This window comes from Loa loa, assembly GCF_000183805.2.
Source record: "Loa loa unplaced genomic scaffold supercont3.4, whole genome shotgun sequence".
Taxonomy (NCBI): domain Eukaryota; kingdom Metazoa; phylum Nematoda; class Chromadorea; order Rhabditida; family Onchocercidae; genus Loa; species Loa loa.
Genome location: NW_018108184.1, coordinates 811,299 through 838,713, shown reverse-complemented (window position 1 = coordinate 838,713; position 27,415 = coordinate 811,299). Strand labels below are relative to the sequence as shown.

Genomic DNA, 27,415 nt, shown 5'->3' with positions numbered 1-27,415 from the left:
TTTTGAGTTGTACAGTAGGATTCAATAAAGTTAGAAATGTTACATGGTAGATATGTTTTACGGTAGGATACAATCAAACTTGAAAAAAAATTTTATCACAAGTGTTTGGAATTTTTGCTTGGAATTTTATCACAAGTGGGAGAATGATAAGAGATCAGTTATGTAAAAGGTCTTACTTAAAGCTAACCTGTATGTTTTAATCAGATTATTTTTATATTTATCGAGTGCGACAGTATGAATCATCGAATCGGTTATTTGCGTGATATCACACTCTCTGACTCCACGTAACCGTGCAAACATCTGTAACGTTTCTTGACCAGTCATCTCGCCGATAAGTGCATCAAACTGTGGACAGTATCCGATATGATCATATGCCTTAATCAAAAGAAGGCATATTACTTCTCCGTAGAAAAATATGGCAGGAATTTAGTTTTTTCAAATAAATAAAAACATTACGGTAGTTTTGGGGCTTAAAAAAAGTGGTGTAATATTACATCCCAAAATTAAGAGTACACATTTTTATTTTATATAATTTACTATTTGCTTTGGAAAATAGTAATTCAAACTTTTCGCCACTGTGTTTGAATATTAAAACCGTGAATGTAAGCATCACCCGCACAGCTTTTACTTTCACCAGTTAGCATCTGAAATGTTGTCGTTTTACCAGCTCCATTTACACCTGAAATTTTTCACATAGAATAAAAATTCTTTCACTGATGACGTCGTTTATAGATAGATTTCCATCCGGGATTACTTTTCATGAAAGTAAAATTTAATTTAAAATTAAAAGATAATGTTGAGAAGTTCTGATGAATTCAGTCCTATCAAATAATTTCAAATCATCAACGCTAGCTCGCGGAATACTTCAAACGAATAACACTGCCAATTTTCTTCCAATCCATTTTCTAGTCTGAAGTTCTATTTGGACGAAAATAATTTCTACAAACCTAGTAAGCCGAAACATTCCCCTTTTGCAACATGGAAATTAATTTTCTTCACAGCGTTCACATCTCCAAACCACTTCTCAAGATTGCGTACGATCACTAATGCATCACCATTCTTCATTTCACGTATTTTTTCTTTCTCCATCATAACATCCGTGTCTTCATTACACGTTTGAGAATTTCCTACGTCAACTATCTGTAAAAAAAACTATCTGTAAAAAAAAAGATTACCTTTTTATTGTTTGAAAAATTTGAAAGCCAGTAGTGTAAGATACAATTACATGTGTCATGTCCAATATGTAAATGAAAGATATTTTGAGTTGAATTTCTTCGTCACTCTTACGGTTGGAAGAGTTGAGATTATTCTATACTTCGCTAACAAGATACAGAAGGATTGATGGAAGAAAAGCTGATTCTATGCATAATTTGATCCGATTCCTTCCTATTTCTCAACTACAACAGAATCTTTCCATTTCCCTGAGTAAGATGACATAAACGGAATATTCATCGAGCTGAAGAAGGTGGAGGAGACGAAGAAATATGTGAAAGTTTAAATAGGATGTACAACTCCCGAGATTATCTGGTTGAAAAAAAGGAAAGCTGATCAAAGAAAGAATCAAATCCTGTTGTAGTAACATGTGACAAGCAAATAGCTTACTTGATTCCTAATTAGTGGGCAATTAACTAACCTTATTATCACCCTTAGCATTTTTGTTTAACCATCGTTTAATAGTTCCAATGAAATTTGTCTCATACGCAGCAATAGCAAGCCAAAAAATAATAGAATGAAGAAATAAAAATGCCACCATTAATGCCATTCCCATTTTACCCGTACTTGTTAACATATTATCAACATAAAGAATTTCTAAAAATGTAATTTTTCCTAAATAACCTTAGAAATTATTCAATGAGTTTTTTTTTCTTTTTTAAATTTCAAGCATTCAAATTATGAAATTGGCTTAGCATTATCAAATTTGAACTACACTGCTTGCTTTATCATTAATCAGAGTTATAATTAAAACACTATGACTTTAATTTATAAGGAAAAATACATTAATTGAAATTACTTCATTATAATCATATCATTTCGTAATTTCTATCAATATTTCATAATCTCTCTCTCTTTATTTTGCTCTGCTCTTCATTGCTTCGGTTGCTTGATAGTTTCGTAACTTTTCCAATTTAAAGAAGATGTATTCAATTATCTTATCCTTTTGTTTAAACTGTATGCATACTTTGCTAACGATTTAATTAATTACAGTTGAATTGAGACTGAGATAACTATAGCATGTCATTTATATGCTTAATAATAAACAAAATGAGTGGAGATGTTCCAGTTGTCACCTTCCTCTCCTTTTTCTATGGTAAATTTCATTAAGGGAAAAGAACTGACCATCAATGGTACCACAACATTCCTTAGCAGTCTTCCGAATCTCTCCAATTGAACAATCAACTATTTTGCATGTTTCATACATATGTTCATTTGTGTAAGCTTTCGAAAAGCAAAGACTTAAATTATAAGTGGGAAAAAGCAATGACCAAATGATAGAAAGTGTATTTGCCGTATCTCTTCCGCTTGCTTTTTCAACAATTGAAACAGCAACTGCACCGATCATACCTATTTAAAAGAATGACAAATTTCTTATGAAGGATTTTTAAGACAAGCACTATTAGATAGTCATTCCTAATGTGACAAATACTGCTAGATGGTCATTCCTGATGTGACAAATAATGCTAGACGAAATTTCAATGGGCTTTCTTTTATGAAGAAAATTACGAGGATTGTTCAATTTCTTTTCTGCCATTTCTTTCTCATTCTTATGCCAATGAATTGCTTATTTCTTTCTCTTTTCTCGGCCAAGCAATTTTGTTTGTTCCTATTTGGATAAAAGAAATTGTATTATAAACTATTCTTTGGTAATTCTCAATGACATATTGAAGAAAGAAATCAATCAATAAGGCAATTTAAATCATTTCATTTTCATGAGTGGAAAGGATAGATTAATGATTTCATTAAATTTATAAAATTTTCAAAAACTTAAACAAAACCTGTCACAAAATTATAAACACATATGGTAGCATTTCCATTGGTTGACGATTTGAACAATGATGAGCACCAATAAATAAACGGTAATTGAGCCCAAGCATAGAGTAACATTATTAAATATAACGTTAATGTTACCGTAGCACGAGTTATAAATTCCTATGTATTCAGAAATATTTGCAGAAATGATAGAAAACATTTGATACCACAACTGAATGGTACCATTTAGTACCATTTAATAGCATAGCATCATTCTATGATAAGAAAGAATTACGATAACTTCATTCTATGATAAGAAAGAATTACGATAAAAGATAACTTCAGGGGGTAAAAAAGAAAAAAGAAACGGATTTTCATCAAGTAATCGAATTTTCTAAGAATGCATCTCACTAATAACAGCACTCAAATTTAAAGATCAGATTTTTACTTGACCAAAATTAAACTATTCTTAAAATCTGACTAACTTTTAAATCAACTATAAAAAAACAGCAATGCAAAGTGTCGCAGGTATCAGGAAAATTGTAAAATCCCATAAAAATGCTGTCAACCAGTAAGTCCAATGTCTCAATCCACATAAAATCTATAAAAATAGTTAAAAATGAAACAATTTTAGAAATTAATTTCAATCTTTAAAAATTATTAATTCAAAACGCAATTTCGCATCGGAAAATAAATATTTCAAATTAAAGTTTTTGGTAAATTCCATTCCAATCGGTAAGGAACAAATAATTATGGCGATATAAAGTGACATTAGCACTGAGGACGACAAATTTATATTACTCTTAATATTCTTGTCATAGGAAATGATTAATATCCCTAAAAATATTCCAATTTACAATACCTGCATATGTTTAGATTTTGTCGTTCTTTCATATATAATGAAGTTTATGAAACTTGCAACTACGGCGCTTAATGACATGATAGCTGCAAAACCAACTGTCAATGCTGCTTGATTAATGACATCTTGACTTTTGAGAGTATCTGTAGCTGTTGGAGGTAATGGATGGTTGCTGACCTGTTTAAAAGGAAGAAAGAAAATATAATGTTTTAATGAATTTTATGAAATTCCTAATTTGTATAAAATTAATTTTAAACTAATTTGTTGAATAAAAAATTTGAAACTAAATTAGATTTAGAAAATAAATCATAATTTAATTTTGTTTAATTTGAACAAAATTTCTACCACTGATTAAGAGTTTACCTGTATGGAAATATTTCGTTGAATACTTTTACTTATAATTGCTATATCGGCAAGATTAACCGCTAGTGGAGGAGAATGTAGTGCGTAATTATTGAACATCGCTGAAAAAACATTTTTCGACCACTTTACAGATTCGTTAATTTAATTAATTACAGTATCATAATTAAAAGCAAATAAGTAATAACTTACCGATGAACCAATCATGAGCAAACAAATCGCTAAAATAATTGTACGCGACTGGATTATGTAAACCAAAGCTACGATCTTTTTGCTGTGAAATAAAAATAATTAAGACGATATTATTAATACGGTACTGGAAGTTTTATCTGATATTATTTATTTTTCTAAAAATTAAGTACTGTAATTAATAGATCAAATATAATAAACGAAATCTATCTTAAATATTTTATTTTGCAATAGAAATATTTTAGTTCAAATAACTCTGATTTAGAACAAATTGCTATCAAAATTTGATTAAAAAATTCATAGAATTATGGGAGTCCGAAAATAAGTGATCCATTAATTGATTAGCAATTTCATCTTTTAATAGCTATTTGATGTTTGAATTGATCATAATATAATCATTAATATCAAATTACTTGATCCAAATTTTCAATCAATTCTTTGGTGATATCATCTGTGACAGCCAAATGGAACGGATATTTGTGCATGGCATTTATAGAAGCTGCTTCTTGGATTACTCTAAAATTTGCATTTTATTTACGATAAAGTTTTTTTTATTAAGTTAAATTACGACAACAGTAAAGAAGATGTATCCCCTAACTTTCGATGACAAAATGTTCATTTAACGATGCTTAAATTTTTAATTTCTTCCTTGTCATTAGCTGTCGCAAAATTCACATATACGAAGTTTTGTGAAAATACGTGGTCGTACTGACTACATATATGTATACATAGCACCACGTGAGTCTGCCAGAAGATGCTTAACTTCTTAATTTGAGGACTTACAAGTTGTGACTTCAACTAGTATTAATGGATATATAGTAGTTCACCATTATACGTTTAATTAAATCAATAATTTTAATTACAATAACAAATTTCAAAATTACTCTGGAAGGATTCTTTGAAAATATGCAGCTGTTGTATTTTTAATATTAATATTAGCATTGGTTCCACCACTACAATAGGGTTGAAAGTTGATAGGAAGCCTAGGCTGTTCTTTTGGTACTGGTATCATCATGCAGGCTTCCATGATAAGTAACATACAAATGGCCTGTAAGCAGAATTATTATGAAATGTTTTAAAAATGAATATTTTTAGCATAAATTTCAAAGAATTCTTAAAATGAAAACCCGCAAGAATTTAAAGGAAGGATTTTCTGATGTCATGAAAAGGGATTCTGATTTCAAACAAGAATCTTCTGATGTCATCAAAAGGAAAATCTTAATCTAAAAGCGGATTCTTCCGTTGTCATGAAAAAATAATCTTATCGTCATCCAATAAACAAACGAAAAGTAATTCACATCTAAAATTACACTTAAATTTTACGGGGAACAATAATTCAAGCAGGAAGAATGTGCGCTTTCGGAAGAAATATGCAAAACGTTTGTAGAACATTGCTCGGAAATGTTGCAGATGATATGAATAACCTTGTAATCGATTTTCATATCTAACTTCTGAAAAAATATCATCAAAAGCAATCTTAAAGTTAAATATCCAATTCTTTTGATAACTAGTAAGTCACTGAATGCGACATTTTCGTGTTAACCTCATCGAATATGATCGACGTAACTGGAAAGATCAAAGTAACCGGAAAGTAGTCAAATTATCTTAATTGAAGTTTTACCACTTCCAGAATACGACAATCAAAAATCAAATTTCACAAATGTTAAACATTGTGGGGAACAGAAATTTTGAATTCAAATCAATATACCGGAAACTTCAAAATGACGATCCCTGTCTTCTGGAATGTCGTTGTCAAGTATAGGCAGCAATTTTTCAGCAGCATGTTGACATACCCTGAAAATATTGAAGGAGCAAGAGATCTAAACTGAAATCCGGAAATGGATTAAGTTTGTTCAATGAACTAACTATTCGAACAACAAACAGAACAGTTTACCTCAAAAAAACTTCTTCCATTGTTGTCACCGATACACCAAATGTACTGATTCCAAGCAAATCTGTGCTTTCTTCCAATTGTTGAAATAAGCTTGGAAAGCTATGAAAAAAATTAAATTTAAAGTTTCATCGTTTAGCATTAAAAAATTTGAAATCACTTCTGATTTTACAACTGATAAATGAAATGTTTTTAATACGGGAGATCTAATTAGGCTTCAAAAAGCCATATTTGCCATATTTGATTAGAACAGAATCTGGTCACTATCAATCTTTGAAATAATTTCACACCATAATTCAGGGAAAAGTTCTGAGAGCTAAATAGTAGCTAGAAAAATAAACTGTCATCAAAACCTGAAATAAGTTCAAGTTGAAATAAATATCCGATCGATTTATGTCTCGTTTAAACTTTACTATACTATATTAATTATACTTAAGTATATTGTTACTAAAAGTTCTATCTCAAAACTTACTTATGTCGCTGATCTGCTGGTAGCAAAAAGGTAACTTCAAAACCATTCGATGAATGAATCATCACACCAAGAATGAATTGACGAAGTAAAGCTAAAGTTTTCAATACTACCGTAGCATAATCATCTGCTTTCTTATCCTCATTATAAAGTATCGTTAATCGATATTCACCAGCTGAATATCGAGATTTCACAGTGTAGCAAAATAATATCACTTTGTTTTTTCGTATTATCAATTTTATTTCAAATTTATGAAAAAAAAAATCTAAAAAATTCTTTTCATGAAACTCATTAATTAATCTGTTGTTAATAAGGTATCACTTAAAGAAATAAAAGTTTTTCTTTAAAAATTACCATATTTTTTTTCAAAAATAATCCTGAACCAGTACATTGTAACTCGCCATAAGCTACGATTGTTATCCGATCGCCTAAAATATCCGCTTCATCCATGTAATGTGTTGTAAGCAGTATTGTACGCCTTTTCTATAAGAAAATTAGTTTGAAATTATTGAAATATTTTTGAGAAATCTGAAAGGCCAAGGAAGAAAACTTCAATTTTTGTTGTGTAAATTAAATTAAAACCATGTAAATTGATTAATTTTTGAGAAATCTATCAAATATAAGTTTATTTTTAATTAATTCTTTTTTGAAAAAATTTCCATACCTTCTCTTCCTGAAGTAATGACCACGTTTCATGACGTGCATCCGGATCCATCCCGGAAGTTGGCTCATCCAATAAGACAACCTAATAGTATTAAAGAAGTAAGAATGGATCTTAAATAGAGGAGAAAGAATTATTCAACATCATCATGACAAATTGATCCCGGTAAAATGAAGTTTCATTTCAAATCCAGTTATTTTAAATCTATCAATCCTAAATTCATTTCATGCGTCTTAAATCAGGCTTTTAAAGTTTTATTTTAACTAAATTAACCAATCATTTCTTAGTATGAAATTCTTTTTCAATCTCGAAAACATATCACCTAATTTATCCACCTGGATGTTTTTGCTACTGTCACTTTATGGTAATAAAATATTTGCATATAAAAGAATGCATATTCAGATTATGTAATTTATAAAACCATACTTTTTGGACTTCAAAAGAATTAAACTTATTTACTTCAGAGTAACCAATGAGCGCAATTGCAAGAGATAATTTACGCTTTTGACCACCGGATAAATAGTGTCCATAAACATGTGCTTTATGGTCAATTTTAAGCCTATGTAATATGTCATTTGCTTCTTCCGCCTGCCAATTACGTCCTTTTAACTGCAGTTAAATTATTTCAGGATAAATTACAAGTCGATGAAAAAAAGCTAAAAAAAAAGAAAAATTACTGTACACTCATTTTCACTGATTTTCAATTAATTTACATATTTAGCTCCCAAATATTCAAACAATAAGTAAAAATTAAATTTCTTCACAAATATGCCATTTTTATTTCAAAACAGGAGAAAGGTTGAAAGCAAATGAATGTCAAAGACAGTTTGACAAAACCATTACTCTCTTTCCTAATTTGTGGAATTGCTAAAAGTCTCAGTTAAATTAGTCATTTATTGAACCAAACAACTTTTTCTCAAAATCATTTCAACATTTTGACCCCATGGACTGGCATTATCATCAAGTATAGCTAATATAATTTCCGCCAGTAAATACCTTGCAAAAGAACTTGAGATGTTCTATAACTGTCAAGCAATCCAAAATAATATTGTACTGTGGACAAAATCCAAGCCGAGTTTGAATTTCTGGCAATTCTTTCCGGATATCATAACCTTCAATATAGGCGGTACCGCTACTTGGTTGTAGAATACCTGAATTGATGGATCAAAAAGTCTTATTTGAAATATTTTAATTGAATAATTCATACAACTAATTAATTCACATTTATCGTTTCCATATTTGGTTATTCATGAGTTATCAAAGCTAGAAATTTGACAGAAATGATGTGACATGTAACTTTTGACAAAATCTGATCTGTGATTAATTTCAAAAATCATTTTCAAATATTCAAAGATAATTGTTCGAAATGTTTTTTAATTACCTGTAAGAATGGAAAATATGGTACTTTTGCCAGCACCATTTTGTCCTAATAAGACTGTTATTTGACCGGAATACATTTTCGTATACAAATGATTCACAGCCTTTGTTTTCTTCTTAGTCTATAATTCAAATTATTTTTATAAAAGTGACAGTGCTGTTTGATTTTAAATAATTTACAGTTTAAAGTTGATAAAATAGTGCTTAAATTTAAACACCATAAGCAACCAATTAGATCACATTTGTGTTATTCTCTTTTTTTAAAAAAAAATTTCCAATCAAACTTTAAGAATTTGACGGATGAGAAAATCGAAAATTTGCAACTTAGTTGAATTCATTTTCCAGCAGCAAAAAATTCAATTGATTTCAAAAAAAAATCTCAAAGTTTATTTATTTTCGAACTGTTCGCTATTTCCTTTTAGTTTTTCCTTGCAAATATTCAAAATGAGTCTATCAATTTTGGCACAAATTACAAAAAGTTCAAAAAAGACTTACAAAATTACAATATAGAAGTTTATGCAGAAATGGTTTTTGATAAGTTTTGCACAAATCGACGATTTCCACAGTAGCATGTAAAGTTTTTGGTGCAGTTTCAATGAATGAAGAATCGACGTTTGATGAATCATTGGAAACAGATCGGAGATGTTTACTCGAATTTTGAATTTCATTCGTTCCACACCAATAAGATCGCTGCACAGATAATTAGAATTTGTTTCATATAACTAATTTAACTTAATTCTTAATTCAAATACAATAAGTAACAAAATTAACATTTACCAAACGTTATTTAACAACAATAAATACGAAAAGGAAACTTCTAGTACTTTTGAAATACTCAAAGGACTGTTCAAAGTAATTTGAATTTTGGAACGAAGTGAAATTTTGAAAAGTAAATTACCTTTATATCTATTACTAACAAGTCAACAGATATTATCAGTAGGCGAAAATAATATATATCAGGGGTTTGATGGTTGTGATAAGACTAATTTTGTATCTGATAGTTTGAGTCAGTCAAGTAGTAAAGATGAAAAAAACTCACTTGCACGAAGAAATATGGTTTCTGTGGTACTCCATCAAAGCCAGGATTCACTGCTTCAACATACCAGGTTATGATAGCAAGAATAGTAACATCAATGATAAGCATCAGGAAGAAGTGACCCAATGTTAGGGGCTCATCCGGTGTTGGATTTGTAAATAACTGAGACCAAGACGCTCCGGAGCCTAAAATGGGAAAAGTGATGGGAATTTTAAGATAATAATTCTGAAATGCAAAATTTTCGAAGCAAAATCTTCAGAAGAAGATTAGAATAATGTAAGTACAACTTATGTACTGATATATGTCAACCTTCAGGGGATATATCTCCAAAATTTGACTTCCTAAAATGAAGTTCTTCATCGATCATATACCATATCTGTGCTGCAGTTTTTACTAACAAATGAATAATTAACATTTGCCCATTGTTAGTAATAGCCTTTCAGTGGATTACTGTATTTGCCATTGAAAATACAAAAAATAATTTCGCTTCGATGCAAAAAGTAAAACTATGCAGAAATTGAATTCTGCGAGAATTTGAAAATCTGGATAGTGTCTGAATGGTTCATTGGAAAACCTTCAAATTTCCATGATTTAAATTCTGAAACTTCAGTAAATAGCAATATACAGTGCTATAATTATGTTACCTGGAAAAATCTAAAATTGATTAGCTTAATTGCCGTTGAGAATTCGAAGGAAAACAAACCGAGTGTTTCATGTTGACACATAAAACCTAATGCGTATGTGAGAGCAATATCCGGATTTAGTGAGTTCAGTAAACGGATTGCAGGTGAGAAAGGTGAAATTAAATCTTTTATATTGAAGAGCATATGCCAACCATACAGTGTCACCCATATAAATGGTATAATTTGCATTGCAGCAGCACCTGATTATCATCAAATAATAAATTATTGAAAAATTTTTAATGAATTAAATTTGAACGTAACATGCAAATTTACAGTTGAAAATTAACTTTAAACTTTTTCAGACAGTGGAAGAGAATTAAAATCCATAATTTACAATGTATTCTCTCTAGAGAAAAAGTATAAAAAAAGACGTATTAAATTTCGATTTTTTCAAATTCCATTATCTTTTGAAATTAAAAATTTTCAATATTTTCCTTTTTAAGACTTCATGAAAACGATTTACCTGAATGAAGAAAGGTTGAAACAGCAAATGCCATATATATCACATTGAATGCGTAAAGAGTGAATAAAACGAATGCTATGGTTGGATCACTTTTTGGTGTAACAACATAATAAAGTACGGATAAAACAATTACATTTACTGATAGTTTGATAAGATTACTTATCAAATAAGAAAGCCATAGAATCCATTGTGATAAGCCCATTACTTTCATATAAGACTATAAAACCGGTACTTTCAAGAAAAAAAAATTTTTTTTGTCAGTTCAAATTAATGAGTATGATAAATTTTTGTATAACAGAAATGTATCATCTCCTTATTTAAAGATAAGTTTGTTCTCAACAACTTGCTTAAAAATAGTTTACTCTAATCAAATTTTTTAAACAGAATGGTGTCGATTCTAAGCTTATGAAAGATATTCTCATCTCATTTCATTGGTTTAACACTTCCAGTATCATATCCATGTTTACTTTAATATGACAGTACAGTACAATGTAGGTGTGAAATTTAATTTTAATTCAACCTTTATTTGAGTCTCTTTCTCGGTTACAATAGTCCGTGTAATATAAACAACATTGATAAAGAAGGAAAATACGACAACGGTGGATAAGAAATATACTCCAAGCTCGATGATAACATTTTTGTAGGGTGGATATGGAAAACGCTGAAGCTGAAAAGAGTTGACAATTCGATTTTTAATCAGCAAAACAGTAATGACAAAAGTTTGGACTAAAAAATAATTCAAATCTTTGTCGTAATTCCTGAAATTACTGTCAATCATTGCGTTTCGTTGAAGTATTATTGTCATTTGTCACTTGGCAAAGTGTGAAAATCATTGAGAAATTTGAAATTTTCAGGGAAAGAAGACATTTTTGATAATTTTTTCCCATGGAATTGTACTTTTGTAGCATTAAAAGTTTTCAACCAAATATGCCTTTAAATGTAAATTAATAATGTAGGTTAATTACGATAATTAGTACTCAAGGATCTAATAAGTTACCATTAAGACAGGACTATTGGTTGTATTTGTTAAATATTGTTGTACCGCGACATCAATTGCTTTCTGCAATGTTAAAAAGCCTTCTTGCCAATAGCCTTAAAAGAAATTTGCTTTATCCTTTTACCAAATATTTCAAATAATTAATGTTTATGGTAATATTTGTAATTGTTTATATATATATACAATAATTTTAATTAAATTGCTTAATATTTACAGTAATAAAAGAATAGCTTAATTTTATACGATCAAAATAGGTGAGTCATTATATGAATTACTTATAAAAAGTAATTGTTTACAATAATTTAAACCATAACTCGTCTCTTTCTATTGCTTAATCAATTAGAATAATTATTTTGCATTGATAGAAATTAGTTACCAGGATTTCCACCGCTTGGATTTAATCTATCCAATGGTCCAGTACGAATTGGTATTGCGAATTTGATTTGTGTATTCCATGGTAATAAACTACTAAATAATGGATGATAGCGACGTTTTGTATTTGACAATCGAATCGAATAACTGATAGTATCAGTGGTATTGACAGAGTTGGCGAATTGGTCATCGAAAACAATTCCGCCTGTAGTTGCACTTAAGGATGCAAATTCTTCCAAATAAAAATGATAACGTATTAAGTTTAATTTCAAATGAAACAGTTAGTAAGTTTTTGTCCGTAAAGTTTCTGATAAAGTTTTAGTTAGCAAAGCTTTTGATGAAATTTTGGTCAATAAAGTTTTCGATGAAGTTTTGGTCAGTAAGACATCTGCCTTTCTAGGATTGAAAATTAAGAAGTAAACATTTGCAACGTTTGAATTTTAAATTGAAAAAAGTTTATTTAAAAGTAAGTGAAAGAATGTGCTGGATATTAAAGAAAATGATGCATATATGGATAAAAGATTAGAAAAATATTTAAATAAAAGAAAATAAAAAGTTGAGATAAGTATTAAAATGATTGATTGTACCGATGATCGGATTGTTGCATCGTAGTTTTGATATTGAACTTATAATGTACTTCACTAATTCTTCCTCATTCTTTTTAGCTATAAAAGTAGCAATTTACAAATTGATTTACTTGTAAAATATGCTAAATTCAAAATTCGATCAGTAAAAAAAGAGAAGAGAAAAAATAAATTGAATAAATGAAATAACACAGAGAGGTATTACTAATTTCATTTTCATTTTAATTTGTCAACGCAGGATGCCTTTATATAAATGATTTTTCTTCTAAGGCTAACAAAACTAACCGCTAAATCGTTTCATTTAATTTGTTCGTTAATACGTCTATTAATAAAATAAACTATCTAAATTCAATCAGTCAACAAAAGATAATTAATGTACTTCAAACTTACCTTAATTAATCTTTTCGAATTTAATTAAAGCATGTAGGAGTACATTTTATCCCAAAATTACATATTTTTACAAATTTTCTATTGCAGTAAAATGTTTAAATTAGACCCTACAGATGGATTTCTAATTTTAATACTTTAAAAGTTACGTGTAAGTTTCGTTGTAGAAGATATCTTAATTAGCATATTAGGATCAAATTTCTCCAAGAAGTTGATTTTCATTGATTGTCCAAATAATGTATCATTTTCCAGTTGTTCGAATATATCCGAAGTGGTGTATCGTCCCTGCGTTAATAATTTCATTCAGCAATGTGATAAAATTGAAAAAAAAAATGTCAAAATAATCTTATCAGTAAAATGATCTTATCATCAAATGTAAGTATTCATTATTAGCATAGGAAGGCAATTTACTCAATGATCCATTAAACGGAAACACTTTCCCATCAATTTTTATGTTAATCAACAAAGTTTGCTTATTAATGACCTAAAAAAAAATCATTCCAACCCGAATAATTTGCATAATTTCATCAATAGCAGGATTAGTTGGAGTGTAAACAATCTCCAAATCAATATTTGCTATGATATTTATATCATTGAATTTTCTTGTCACATTCAAAAATATGCAATCATCATTAACTGTTTTACCACTTATTATATATCGTGTATCAACAATGGTATCCTAAAAAGAATAAATTATTACTTTCCAAAATTTCACTTTTTGATGATTCATTGAAATTTTAACAATCATTTTAGACATGCAAGACGTCATTTTAATCATTTTATGATAAAATTCAAATTATCTTATCAATCAAACTTACAACAAATATTTGAGAAAAATCTGGTGGTATAATCAAATCAATAACTGATCCTTGAATTATCCATGGCTTATATGTTGTTGATGGATGTGAAAGTTCATATTTGTATCGTAGCTATAAACATTTCATGAATCATTTATGATGACGAATGAATGATTCATCACAACAATTCCTACTTGTAATCTGTGTTCGTACTGAAGAAGTAATGCAAATATATAGCAATGGTCATTTAAGATTATTGATAATTTATAAAAATGAAATTTAAAACTGATTTAAATTCAAGAATTTAATTTGTTGTTTGGAAGTTTAATTTCTTTTTCTTTTTCATTTCAATGAAAAGTTTATGGGGAAAAAAAAGGTTACAAAACTAACCGCAATCATTAAGCCAAATGTAATACCAATTAGTAGTAATGGGACAATGAATTCTAATGCTGTAAATATGGGAGAGCGAATTTGTTGAAGGAAATTCTTCCACATCAGTAATTTTAATTGTGACATTCGTCCAGTACCTTTTTTTGGCGTCATTTAATTGATTCAATCAATTTAGCTTCGTCCTTCAAAACAAAAAAACAAAAGTGGTGCGCAAATTTTGAAACAAATTTTGGACTTTTCAAAAATCAGTCTATCGCCATTCTTTTTTCTAAAGCAAATTTAATTTTGATTTGAACAATTGAATAATTATTTTGATTGTCTTAATTTGATTAAAATATGATGACATCTTAGGAATGGCTTATTTATGTACCATTCCTCACAAATTTAATTCATTCTAGCTACTGACCTGTTTTGAAATATCAATTTGCTAATCAAACTGCCAGCAGTTTGTTTTAGTCTAAATTAGCCAATTAAAGCTAAAAAGTGTCCGGTAACATTTAACAATTGAAATGATAATTACTGAACATTTTGTGTTTAAAAAGAAAAAAAGCAGGGTGAAAAGGGAAAGGGACGATAGATATTTAATTATGGTACTCCTTTGAATCAACAGTAATGAATGCAATGAATATACCACATAAAAATTTTATCATTTTATTGATAAAAATTATCTCTGATGAAAAAAAAATTTCTTTTTTGTTGTCGAAAAGATCATAAATAAGAATGATAACATGTTAGCTTTTATCAATGTTAGCTGTAAAATGGCCCCATAAAATCCTTCCTCATTAATTTTGCAATAAAAAATAAATAATTCAATCATAAATTGAATTAAAAGTATTAAAAAAGGTTTTCCGATAGCTTATTATGTTTCTATTAAATTGTACTATAAAAATTTGAGTTATTGTAAAAGCATAAGTGAAGGAATTTGTTAAAATTAAATTATTATAAATAAATATTTTGCTGTTATACTTGTGCATTTTAGCATAAAATGAAGAAGGAGCAATTGTCATATGCAGAAGAAATACTTCATTGAATAATGAGAGTGTGTTAAGTGAGAAAGAATAAAATTAACTTTCATAATTTGCTATTTTCCATTCGTTGAATAATGATGAAATATGCAAATTTTGAGTGAAACAATTTCAATTCATATGCAATTGATGAATATTCTGTCAGTTTTTTCTTTGTTGTTGAAGATGTTAGATATGATAATTGCGCGAATTGGGATTGCTGCGGTGATTGCAAATGTGATATTATGCACAGTTGCAATTATGGTCATTCTTGTGACCATAAGAATGGTTCGGAAAGAAGTTAGACATTTCATAAAATTTCAATAGCTGTTTAAACTTAAAAACATATTCTCAAATGGCTTTCAAAGATTTTTGGACTTTGTGTTAGGATTTGCGATACTCAGCAACATTTTTAGCAATGAACTTCCACATTTAATAAATTACCGAAACGAAGGGAAAAAAAAAGGCAATCACAAAATGTCGTAGCCATTCTTGTGATACTTGCAAATTTCAGGGGATCACAAAACTAAATAATATCGCAACAATCCTACCTACAGCTCTGGATAGTATTAGCTATTCCGAAATTTCCGTCCATATTATAGCAGCAATTGCAACGTGCATGAAAATACCACTAAATGAGGTATCGTTTCAAAAGATTCGAATAAGTGATTAACGATAAAATAAATATTTGAAGATGAACAGTTCTTGAGTTAACTGTCACATTGTCACCTGTCTGGTTGTTGAATTTTTTTCTGCCATAGATTATCAAGGAATATGAGGAAGCCAGTGTTAAACGACGATTTATTGCTTTGGAAACATTTCATAGTGATTCACTCACTTGGAAATTGATTTGGAAATTTCCATCAAAATTTGTCACTTATGGATACATCGGCGAGGAGCTTATCATCAAAGAAACACAAACGCATTGATTTGACAAATCAAATTTATACCAAAACAATCCTTTTGTCAACTTCAATCGTCTCTCTTATTCTCTATACAATAAAAATTGTGTTTGTTTTCAACCTCATATAACTCAATAAAAGATCTTTGTCAACTTATGTTAATCTTTCGTCAACTTCTCGCCTTAAATATTGCTAGTAGACGAGAGAAGACATTATGTCATCAAGAGAGATAGGAAGTAATGGAAGACAAAACATAGCATCTTTATGAGAGACAGCAAGACGCTACATCATTAAAACAGATACTGCTGAAGTTTGTGAAACAGTTATCCGGTTAAATCGTACAATGAAGTTAACCAGTGATTAGGAGTGATAGCAAACAGTATGGATTGTGAAGATACATTAGGGAGGAATGCATATATCTCTTCACATTCCATACTGCTAAGGTGGAATAGAAGTTGGGAAGATGTGAGGTATAAGGGATACTAATGATGAGAGTGATTGAGAGTAGTAAGGTTTGCATTGTTTCGTGAATAATTTAGAGAATGATAATATTGGGTAGAGAATAGTGTGTTCTTGTTGCTTTCGCTAATCTCATCACATTTATCAGTATTTCTGAAGGGAGAAGGAAGAGATGATGAATCATCGAGTGACCTCCACAATATGTTGACGGTGCTTTTAATGCAAGAGTGAGTGGTCCCATTTATGATTGTCCACGTATTGATTGATTTAATATGATGTAAACTGATAATTCTGTGCTATCATTATCATTATCAATGAGAATAGATGCTACTAATTACTTTACGTTTACAGGTCAACTTGAAGTGAAACGTTAAGGTACTAAGGCCCAGTGACTCATCAGTATTTTAAGTTGTTCAATTACAGAATTAATTTAACAAGAAGGATTTGGGGGTTTTGTTGAAATGCGAATTTTAATGAGTTATGAGTTTAAAAAAATTAAGAGTTACACTATATATTGAAATGAATATTTGATTGCTTAACGTCACTAGTATTAACTTCCAACTGTAGGTTGTATTATATGTGAAGACTCGAAGCATTGACATAAGGGATTAAAAGTAATGGTAAAAGTTAAGTGCCTATCAAAACCAAACCTAACTTCAGGTTCAATCAGTATCTTGAATGTAAAATGGACCTGATATGGTACTGGAAAAGGATGATATGTTTATTTTGCAGGTAAATGGTAAAATGAGCGCATATGGACACGTGGCTGGCTTACCGATTGAATGTTTAAGCATCGCTGTAGAGCTCCACAAGGAGCAATTTGTAGATGAAAATGGACAAGAGGTCAGTGCTTACATTATTAGTTTCTCTTTTTCTTCAATTAACAGTGGTCATTTACTCTAATAATCACCACTGCTAACTTCTCGGGATTCAAAACTTTTGACTGATCGAGACAATTAATCTACATGATTTAATTCACTCCATTTTCTAATAAATCAAATGAATGGACATGGTTTATGTCGAATTACACCAAAAACAAGCGATATCTCTGATTCAGGTTTTAACCTCTTGTAATTGTCCAAATAACCACTTTTAGTTGCCATTTTAGGTTCTTCGTGTAGGTTTCAAAATTGGCGGTGGTATCGATCAAGATCCGAGCCGAGCACATTATCCATATCCAGACAGTGTAGGCCTTCACAGACTTCCATATGAAAGACTTCCATATGAAAAATTTGCATAATTTTTCATGTGATGGAAAACCGTAAATTTATTACGGAAATTTGTTCTTTTTGTAGGGAATTTATATCACGCAGATTGAGCCCGATTCACCAGCAGAACATTCTGGACTTCGACAACACGACAAAATACTTAGGGTAAGCACTTTTCGATATACAGTAGGGAACTTTGGTTATCGGGATCAATGAATTATCCTATTATAGCAAACTATTCACTATAGTGCTGCAGCTTGTTGCCTTCGTTGTTGCGGCTGCATATCGTGATCCAAACTATTATTTGTGTTGACGTTATGTTATTTGTCAAACTTAATGTTTGTCAAATACGATCCATTTGCAAGCCGAAATCTATTCTTGACTATTGGTTATTTCAACTTTGTGAGTTTACCATGTGTTTTAGGTAAATGGTAACGACTTCACCATGGTAACTCACGAAAAGGCTGTGAAATATATCAAGAAATACCCAGTTCTTCATATGCTTGTTGCTAGAAAAGAGATTTCTGGTTGAATTTCATAAGGAATATAACCGTAATGAATCCGCTTTCCTCCCAGTTCTCCAGTACGAATTTACGATTCCCGACAAGTTTGTCATGCTTCGCCGTTGTTTTAATCTTTCTCCAGAATCCCAACCTTCTATCGGTTTCAGGAAAAAACATTCACATAATGATTGCAAGGGTGGGAGAGGTTGTTGAGAGATAAATAATTCTTTGAAAAAGGACGGGTGATGAATAGATAGTCTTTGTTGGTTCATGAAGCAGAAAACAGTTATATTCAAAGATTGAAGCTTCTCAAAAAATAAAAAACATTAAAAATTATATCACGGCATTCAAGCATCCCAATCACTGGAATGCTTTAATGACGCTGCCCGACTTTTAATCCATGTAGAAATGCTTCGCTATTATTTATAGACTAACACTGTTCCTAATTTCTTACTTTCATTTATTTAAAGTAGCTGAGACTAATTTGTTCTGCAGAGCTTTTTTTGCTTGATCAAGAAGACAACTATTCATACGCACATTTCATCTTTTTCGGGTTTCCCCGAATGATCAGTCGTCATTATTTGCCGAACAAATAGCATATGTTCATTAGAACGAATTTTTGAAGTTAGGTTCTTCAATGCCTGTTTTTCAATATTTTTTTCCATCAATATGGAAAATGCGACACCATTGAAGTGTGCTGAGGAATCTTACACAAACAATCCATCGGTCGGTCTCACTGGATAATGATCAAAAAGTCGCTAAGTTGCTAGTATGTTAATGCCTTTTGTAATAGTATGGCGGTATAACTCAATAATCCTTAAAATCTGTATAAAAGTCATCACTGTCCAGTAAAATTGGATCATTTTTGCATTGTACTGTATCCCAAATTGGTTTCGAGAACGGATTCACAAAGATAACCATTGCCATTAGGAACAAAAAATAGTACCAAACAATACAAGCGACACAGTCATAAGTATTCGCTCCCAATACAGGACCTAAATAAAAGGATTAGCGGCAATAAACTGTAATGGACTTAATTAGATTAAAATGTTGGAAACAGGAGAGGGAGTGAGGTGTGTTTATCTTCTGCATAGTAACATATTACTCCACAGCAAAGTAATTAGATTGCTGATTTTCTAGGTTGTTAAGTCTTCTCGACTGAGTCTAGTCTTGCTAAGATTCTTAGACTGCTGACTAAATCTCGTGTCATCTACCTTTCCGTAACCGACCTACTTCGACAAATCAATTTAATGGATAAATATGAACATGCTACGATGTCAGAATCAAATCAAAATATAGTCAACTATAATATGAAATAAACCAATTTTGTTTTGCAAACATCTAAATTACTATTCTTATAAAATTACCATTTACCTTAAGATTATGTAAAATGATGACACCCATAAGCAAACCAGTAACAGCGCCAGCAATATGAGCAGTGTACGATATACGATCACACTCGTCCATTTGAAAACGACGATGAACAGTCACTGCTATATCGGCAAGAACGTATGCAGAAATGATAAATAGTCTAATCAGTCGAAACGGCATTTCAGCCCAATTCTGTAATCGAAATAACTAAAGGACTTCTAATGTTTTTTAAAAGTGAATGCATTTAGTAACCGGAATTTCCTTCCCGCTCTATTTTGCGTCAAGTATACATTTCCACAAAGCACCTCATTCTCGCGAGACGTAAATGGTATCAGATATAAGCTAGATTATCAGTCTTGTGTGTGCAACTCTCGCCACTCTTCTGTTGTTTTGCACAATTCGATTTCCACTAACTATTAAAAAATTGTTATAATATTTATTGAGGCGGAGATCGCAGAAACAAGTAAGGAAAGGACTTACAACAATAAGATTTGAAAGATGAGCACCTATTAAAGCATAAACACCAGCAGAACAGCCAACCAAATAGACGGATGGATCAAATGCATATTGCAGTAATGCCCCTGTATTATTCAAATTATTTTAATGGAAACGTTGTTTTCGATTTTAAAACCTATGAGAAACAATTAAGTCCACTGCAGAATGTATTTGAAGGAAATTATGAAAAGGAAAAGTGCCCATCAGATTAATTTGTCGGTATCATTGAACCATAAATTGCAACGAAATATATCAAATTTTTGAGATATCGACAGTTTAATCAGTTATAACGATTAATGTAAGTTAGTTGTTTGGGGTATAAACTCAAACCATTTCAAAGGACACATCGCACTGAATCAATGAATTTCACCTAGGCAAACAGCCAATAGATAGATAATTGCTATACGCCACATTTTATGGACCAGTTCTAGTGGTATGCCAATTACTAATTGAAAAATAACGTTAGGCATTAGATGAAGAATTCTGAAATAAGATTTAAATCTGATTTAATTTTCAAAAATTTTTTGTAACATTAGAATTCAATTATTGAGGAAGCTCAAACTTCGTTGCCGGAGTCGCTATTTTCACTATTTAGATTTACACTATTAAAATGAACCCTTGATGCACGAATTGGTAGCTGAAGAATCGCCAAGCTTGATAACGAAGGGATGGAGCAAATAACAGTGGTCCAATCGCTCCATCAATCCAACAACCAGCGCAATAAGTAAATGGATTTTCTGGTCGTCCATACATATAATATACAAAAGTAGCTATCTATAATTTTTATTACAACATAGGAATGTAATTTTGCACAAAACCTTTTAAAAATAACAATACAGGGAGCTGTTTTTGTATATTACATATAATACCTTCCAAAATTCTACGATGTCGCATTTCAGTGCATTCCCGACCTGATGTCGCTAAAATGACAAAACTTGACGACTATCAACTCAACAAACTTTAATAATATCAACTTCTTGTCAGCGACAACAGCAGCAAAAATAATTCCATCTCAAATTATTCTGTTCTTAGTTTTGACACTTATAATCCATCTCTGAATGAGTTATTCCTCTTAAAAGTAGATCTTTCTAGTGATAAAATGAAATTACTTACCTGCAACAGCGAGATGCTTAAAACAAATATTGGTGGAGGCAGGCAATTATATTCATCAATATATGTATGCACAGTGGGTCTATCAGTTTTGGCAATAACTGTATCAGCCACCGAATACATCAACACTTTCAATTTTTTCTTCTGTGCATCTGCTGATGTTACCTGTTTTTCAGCTAATATGGATTAGATTATTTAAAACTGGTGACACTTTAAATGTGCTGCCGGAATTTGATAACACTGAATCTAAATGAAACTGAAGAGTGGAACCATAAACTTAGAATTCAAGTTTTTTCTGAAGCATAATATAAGGGAGCAGATACCAATTGCGAGAAGTTATTGAAATCAAGAACATTATCGCGGTTTCTGTCAGCTTCCTTTAGAAGTAGACGAATTTGTCTCCCGGTTAATCCAATCTGAGGAAAAGTTAATAGTGAATTCATCCGAATGTTTTTATATCTTAGACGAACTGAAGCATATAGCATGTAGTAGTAAACTCACTTGTTTCCGGTTAAAGTAATCGTTTAACAAATTATGCATCTCGTTCAGTGGTATCATTCCATCACCATCAGTGTCAAGCTGTAACAAATAAATAAATTTTCTGATGATTTATCATTTTCAATTTCTATCAATATTTTAAGAAACAATTTTTACAGTTGGAAAAGTTTCCTTCCCATGAAAATTATTTTCATAAAATAGACAGTACTTCAAAAATAATTCCATCTTAAAAAATTGTAAAACTTCCATTTCAATTTTAAAGTATAGTGGGCACTGCTCACGAAATTTATCTAATTTTTACCAAAAATTCTCATTAAGATAATTAATGGAAAACGAAGAAAAAAAAGACCACGAACCTTATCAAATTCTTGTGCGATAACTTCCTGCGCTGATCGTTTCTTGGCCATTTGAATGTTGAATGAATTGGTAATATCAATAAAAGTAATAATAATAACAATATTAACAGCAACTGTAATGCCAATAGCAATAATTAGTAGAAAGAAATACTATGATGATGTTGTACACATAATAAAACAGTGAGAAGTTGAAGAAAGGCGACAAAGCAAGCTTTCTGATGTCTTCCTCTGGCTAATGACAAGTGACAAGAGTGACTTGATATTATCTTTATCAACCGAGAAAAAATGTACACAGAGAGAGAGAGAGAGAGAGAGACAGAAATAAGTTAGTCATGCCCACTCTTGGCTTACTCCATGCTTTGTCCCATATATTCAGCAGTCTGTCGTCCTGGCGATCCGTTCCATCCCGCTTCTCATCGTACTGTTATTGTTTCATCATTTCCCTCTTCTACCATGGAATCGGTGAGCAATACGAAAATTCATCCATCACAGTGTCCTTTTCATTCCATTCCGTCCAGCAATACATCTCTAAACAATTCCAGTGATAAATAAGTACGACGCAAATAAATCTTATGTAAACAAGCACAACATCAGTAAAATACGACGTAAATGAATATTATGTAAGCAGGTATCACATCAGTAGGTAAGACGAAAATAAATATTACGTAAACAAGCATCACGTCAGTAAAGTACGACGCAAGCAAGCATCACGTCAGTAAAACATAACGAAAATGAATGCTATGTAAGCAAGTATCAAACAAATAAACATTATGTAAACAAGCAACACATCAGCAAATGAATCAACATATACGTTCGATTTTTTCAAGAGAGTCGGGAAAGATTTTAAGCTATCGATGTTATTAACAAATATATTGTGAAGTTATCCCCTTCAACGTTTACAACTTACCAGATTGATAATTAATACAAGAATATTAAATATCACACAATGCAAGGATTCCTGATTGAATTCGATAAACACAGAAAATAAGGAAGAATATCAAAGTAATAAGCCAAAATATCAGATTAACAAGTTTAATGTTTGACTAACCTGAAACGGAACCACACATAACAATATTACTGTTTATATAAAAATTGGATTTCAAAATACAACCTAGCAGTGCGGTTTACTGGCTATTATGATCTGAGAAGACCCCGCTGATCCCTGCGGTGACATTTATAATCCTGATGATAAATCTGATGACACTTCTGGTACTGTCGTGAAATAGTAATGACTGCCGGATAATTTATTTGTCGAGCTCAGTGGTTGGGTAATTAAATTCCAATCAAATCTATCCAAATGAAGCGCTAACTTGGTGCGAAAGGGTTTATCAGGAAGTCGATTTGTCTTGTGAATACGCAACAGTAAGGAATATTAACCAGTATCGTGAGAAGAGATTGATATGAAGCTGATATCCTTGGAAGAGGAGAGAAGAATCCCCCCTTGGTTTGGGATCGAGATTATATGTGTTAAGAAATGGGAGTGGTTTACATAAAGAATTCAAGTACCGGAAATGGTACAAGCATTATAACAAGATTAAACAGAAAGATTAACATGGGAAATTAAGGGTTTAAACATAAGGATGCAAATTGGTTAGATAAGATAACAACAGAAAAGTGTGGGGAACAATTTTAAGGAATGTAGATATGCTAAAAGTGATTCATAGTATCATTAGCATTAATTTACAATGTGAATGAATTTATTTGAGGTTTCATTTTCACGACAGGTATTACTAAACTCGTTTCCAACATTAGGTGTGTAGGCTATTTAAAAATTTTCCCCGCCTTATCGTAACATTCTTTCGTCATTTTTGTTACTCTTTTCCTTCTCTTCATTTCATAGGCAGCTTTTTTTCTTTTTCATTCATCATCACTGCTACCAGCAGAGCTATTTCGCGTCTCAGTATCACATACGCGCGACCTTTTGACCCCTTCAGTAACAGGGCTTTCAATGCAATAACTCCGATATGTGTCATCCCACTACGTCTCTTTTGTTTATCTCTCCATCTTTCTAAACTCTCTCCTTCTTTATCTCCCTCATCTCGATTCCCCGTCCATCTTTGATACCATATTTTGGCACCTTTGCGCTGCAACATCCGGGAGAGCGGGTCTAATGGCAATTTGAAATTTCACTTGAACAGTCAAGTGGCCGTACGGCTGTTGCACTTTGTGCGGACATTCTATCGATGGCATTACGTACTACACAGGTCACATGGCAATGGTAAAATAGATTTCACGTGATGACACCTTAATGCTCCTTAGGGACATTATATAGTGGCACTGTACAATCCATATCCTTGTCATATAATGGTTTCGAAATGTTCCTTGCTAATGTCATGTATTTTCGGATAGGCGCTAAGTGTCATTATAATATTTCCTTCATAAAATTTTCAACAAAATGATTTTTCTTTCAGAATCTTTTTGTGCTATGTCTACTGAATCGTTGTATGCTGCAGTAAACGAGGTTTTAAAGAAACTTGTGGCAGAAGCAATAGCGGCCGAGAAGTGTGTCAAGATTGTTCACAAGACGACAAAGAAAAAGGTATTTAAATAAACACTTTGATCATGTATAAAAAGATAGGATGAGCTTCTGTACTGTGATATCATTTAAAAAGGTCCAGTTTTCATTTTGGTGTTTCTAGATTTCTCATAGGTTTGACAGTTGCATATAAATTCCGTTGACTGTTACTTTTAGAACCAGTGTTGACTCTTTTCGATGATGAAGTGTTGACTCTCTTCCGGGTTACTGAGGATTTTCCCCTTTTTGTCCCAGGATACTGAGGGATGGTATCAGCATCGGATTACTACATATGATGTATTTCAGGGTTGATTCATTCACATCGGCTGTATGTGTTATCTTTTTTAAGTTACCATATCAAAAATAATTCATTTCATCCTATTTTGATACTTTTTTATTCTGGCTGATTGCAGATTGCTCCTGACAAAATGAAAGAAATTCTGACAACTGCAAAAGATGAACTGCAGGAATCGGTGTTGAATGGTGTCAGTCAGGTAATCCACAACGATGAGGTAAGCCTAATGCAATAAAATTTTTTAAAATATTAGTAATATAATTTTCTTTTGTATATTCAGAATAAAAACTGTTATTGCATAGCTTAGGCTTAGATTTATGATGCTACTTCTGAGACAATATTTGAATCGCTTTATCATTTATATTGCGTTTTTGATCTATGTTGTGACAGATTTTAAGTAATTTTATATCTAAATTACATATGTTGTGTAGGTCCTTGAAGGAATGGTCAAACTAAAAAATCTTATTGAGGGATCACCGAAAGAAGTTGCAGGTATGATTTCTACACGGGCATAAGAAGTGAATGTTTTTCAAGATTTATGCTTCGTGACATCCTCTATCAAACCGTTGTTTTATATGCATGCTGATTAAAATGCATGTCTGAAAGTGAAACAAATAAATTGTCCAATATAAAACTGATTAATTTTAACTGGACACAGCTTACTAGAGTTACATATTCTTAAGTTTGTTTCCTTGGTTTTTCTTTGTACCTACACATCACTGTTTGGTATCCACACCAATTAATTAAAGATTGGTTTAGTCTTCACAATTTCAGGATGGCGACCAAGTGGCATTCCATCGGTTGACATTACCGGTCATTTACAACCAGTTATGTTTGACAATGAGAATAATTTGATTCGCTTGAGAGATAGATTGGAAGCTGAAGTCGAGGCGAGCAATATTTCATTCATTTTTACCCTTGTTTTTGCACGAAAAAACATTATTCTCTGGGGACTGCAAACTTGACTGTTTGCAGCTGGGAATTGCTAGACATTCTTTTTTGGAATTCGTTCGAAGTCAAAAGTTATGTATGGCAATTTATGTAAGTCAGTAATGGTACTTTTTGGTCTAAGCAAGTAATTATTTTCCAGAAGAAGCGAAATTTTTACAAGGAAACTGAAGATGAAGTTCAGGCAGTGATGCGAGAAGCATCATTTTGTAATCATATCATCCGTCCGCTGCCATAAATTAATTTACTTACAGTTTATGTGTAGTTATAAATCGCCATTTTTTATAGCCACTAGTACTTTTTCTTCTTAGGTTTTTATATCGTTTGAGCACCTAAAATAAAGCATTGCTCATTTGCTGTTAAACTTTAATCTAGCTTTGCTGTGAGACTTGCTGTAAAATTACTGGAAGATTTACAACTTTTCTAATTAACGTAACTTTGTTCATGTGATCATTCCACATATTCGAAATTGAATATAATTCAAGGATTCAATGTTTAGACAGTCCTACAATGGAGTTTTTTTATCGATTTGACGGAAAAAGTTCAAATGCATGTCCTTAAAAATTTTTATACATAACTCACTAGGAAATGATTGGTTCATTACCGGTTTTCATTTCGATTATTTCCATGCTTCAGTCCTTCACTTATTTTTTAAGAAACCTTGCAGTTGCTAGGAAGATCCCTGAAGAATTCCAAATATATAGAATGTGGACATTATGTTTAGACTGTGTTTTACTTGTATTTTAGATTATTTATTGATTAAAGGAACGATTGCAAAGCCACATTTGGTTAAATAAATGTGAAACAATAATTGCGCCTACAACACGTCCAGCACATCCACTCCTCCTTGTTCTTTTTTCATCATTTCTGTAACGTCAGGATTTTTGAAATTCCCATTTGGTATGTCCACTAGATGACACATTGGTGGCTACGCTGATGGACTATTAATTCATGGAGGTTTAGCCAACCTCGTAACCGTCATAATTCCTACTGTAAAAACACCATTGTTGGACGGGATTCCTACAGTTGCGCAATATTCGAACTTGACCAAAAATGATGCTATAATTCAAATGAGATACACCGGAATTTCTGGAAGACCTGCGCAGCAAAGGGACTTTGGAATTTTCATAGTTGAATGTTTGCTTCTCTTACCTTTGGAGTGCTTCTTTACGAATGACTTTATTCTCTTCGTCATCGCTCTCCCCTAAACAACAGACCAACTCACCTGTAAGACATTTCAACGGCGCTTGCTTATTTGATATCATATTA

At 31.3% G+C, this 27,415-nt stretch overlaps 8 protein-coding genes across 8 annotated transcripts; 3 read left to right on the top strand and 5 right to left on the bottom strand.

The window, feature by feature from the left end:
- Positions 1-129: 129 nt before the first annotated feature.
- Positions 130-2,560, bottom strand: LOAG_00013 (hypothetical protein; the record flags this gene model as incomplete). The annotated part of the gene is made up of 5 exons (XM_003135554.2): positions 130-375; positions 567-679; positions 948-1,140; positions 1,634-1,809; positions 2,338-2,560. 5 exons carry the CDS (start codon positions 2,558-2,560, stop codon positions 130-132), a joined length of 951 nt encoding a protein of 316 aa, XP_003135602.2.
- Positions 2,561-3,820: 1,260 nt separating this feature from the next.
- On the bottom strand, positions 3,821-11,157 carry LOAG_00012 (hypothetical protein; the record flags this gene model as incomplete). The annotated part of the gene is made up of 18 exons (XM_003135553.2): positions 3,821-4,003; positions 4,190-4,290; positions 4,379-4,460; positions 4,789-4,891; positions 5,260-5,423; positions 5,699-5,826; positions 6,084-6,169; positions 6,270-6,368; positions 6,739-6,910; positions 7,119-7,218; positions 7,400-7,480; positions 7,856-8,005; positions 8,393-8,547; positions 8,778-8,895; positions 9,269-9,463; positions 9,813-9,994; positions 10,513-10,692; positions 10,956-11,157. 18 exons carry the CDS (start codon positions 11,155-11,157, stop codon positions 3,821-3,823), a joined length of 2,481 nt encoding a protein of 826 aa, XP_003135601.2.
- Positions 11,158-11,418: 261 nt separating this feature from the next.
- LOAG_00011 (hypothetical protein) lies at positions 11,419-14,635 on the bottom strand (the record flags this gene model as incomplete). Its single annotated transcript, XM_003135552.1, has 7 exons — positions 11,419-11,622; positions 11,953-12,047; positions 12,329-12,529; positions 13,445-13,580; positions 13,801-13,974; positions 14,114-14,224; positions 14,483-14,635. The coding sequence occupies 7 exons, from the start codon at positions 14,633-14,635 to the stop codon at positions 11,419-11,421; spliced, it is 1,074 nt and encodes a 357-aa protein (XP_003135600.1).
- Positions 14,636-15,651: 1,016 nt separating this feature from the next.
- Positions 15,652-16,415, top strand: LOAG_00010 (hypothetical protein; the record flags this gene model as incomplete). The annotated part of the gene is made up of 3 exons (XM_003135551.2): positions 15,652-15,786; positions 16,001-16,126; positions 16,248-16,415. Exons 1-3 carry the CDS (start codon positions 15,673-15,675, stop codon positions 16,413-16,415), a joined length of 408 nt encoding a protein of 135 aa, XP_003135599.1. The 5' UTR covers positions 15,652-15,672.
- A 473-nt stretch (positions 16,416-16,888) lies between these two features.
- On the top strand, positions 16,889-19,477 carry LOAG_00009 (hypothetical protein). Its single transcript, XM_020445318.1, has 5 exons — positions 16,889-17,074; positions 17,580-17,690; positions 17,956-18,033; positions 18,143-18,220; positions 18,480-19,477. Exons 2-5 carry the CDS (start codon positions 17,592-17,594, stop codon positions 18,585-18,587), a joined length of 363 nt encoding a protein of 120 aa, XP_020304202.1. The 5' UTR covers positions 16,889-17,074; positions 17,580-17,591; the 3' UTR covers positions 18,588-19,477.
- LOAG_00008 (rhomboid family protein) lies at positions 19,366-22,439 on the bottom strand (the record flags this gene model as incomplete). The annotated part of the gene is made up of 9 exons (XM_003135549.1): positions 19,366-19,553; positions 19,926-20,121; positions 20,410-20,510; positions 20,795-20,907; positions 21,041-21,198; positions 21,538-21,699; positions 21,858-21,950; positions 22,036-22,113; positions 22,389-22,439. 9 exons carry the CDS (start codon positions 22,437-22,439, stop codon positions 19,366-19,368), a joined length of 1,140 nt encoding a protein of 379 aa, XP_003135597.1.
- Positions 22,440-24,217: 1,778 nt separating this feature from the next.
- LOAG_00007 (hypothetical protein) lies at positions 24,218-24,578 on the bottom strand (the record flags this gene model as incomplete). Its single annotated transcript, XM_003135548.1, has 2 exons — positions 24,218-24,472; positions 24,519-24,578. The coding sequence occupies 2 exons, from the start codon at positions 24,576-24,578 to the stop codon at positions 24,218-24,220; spliced, it is 315 nt and encodes a 104-aa protein (XP_003135596.1).
- Positions 24,579-24,793: 215 nt separating this feature from the next.
- On the top strand, positions 24,794-26,552 carry LOAG_00006 (hypothetical protein). The gene is made up of 5 exons (XM_020445317.1): positions 24,794-24,927; positions 25,317-25,415; positions 25,630-25,690; positions 25,973-26,088; positions 26,289-26,552. The coding sequence occupies exons 1-5, from the start codon at positions 24,814-24,816 to the stop codon at positions 26,382-26,384; spliced, it is 486 nt and encodes a 161-aa protein (XP_020304201.1). The 5' UTR covers positions 24,794-24,813; the 3' UTR covers positions 26,385-26,552.
- Positions 26,553-27,415: the final 863 nt, after the last annotated feature.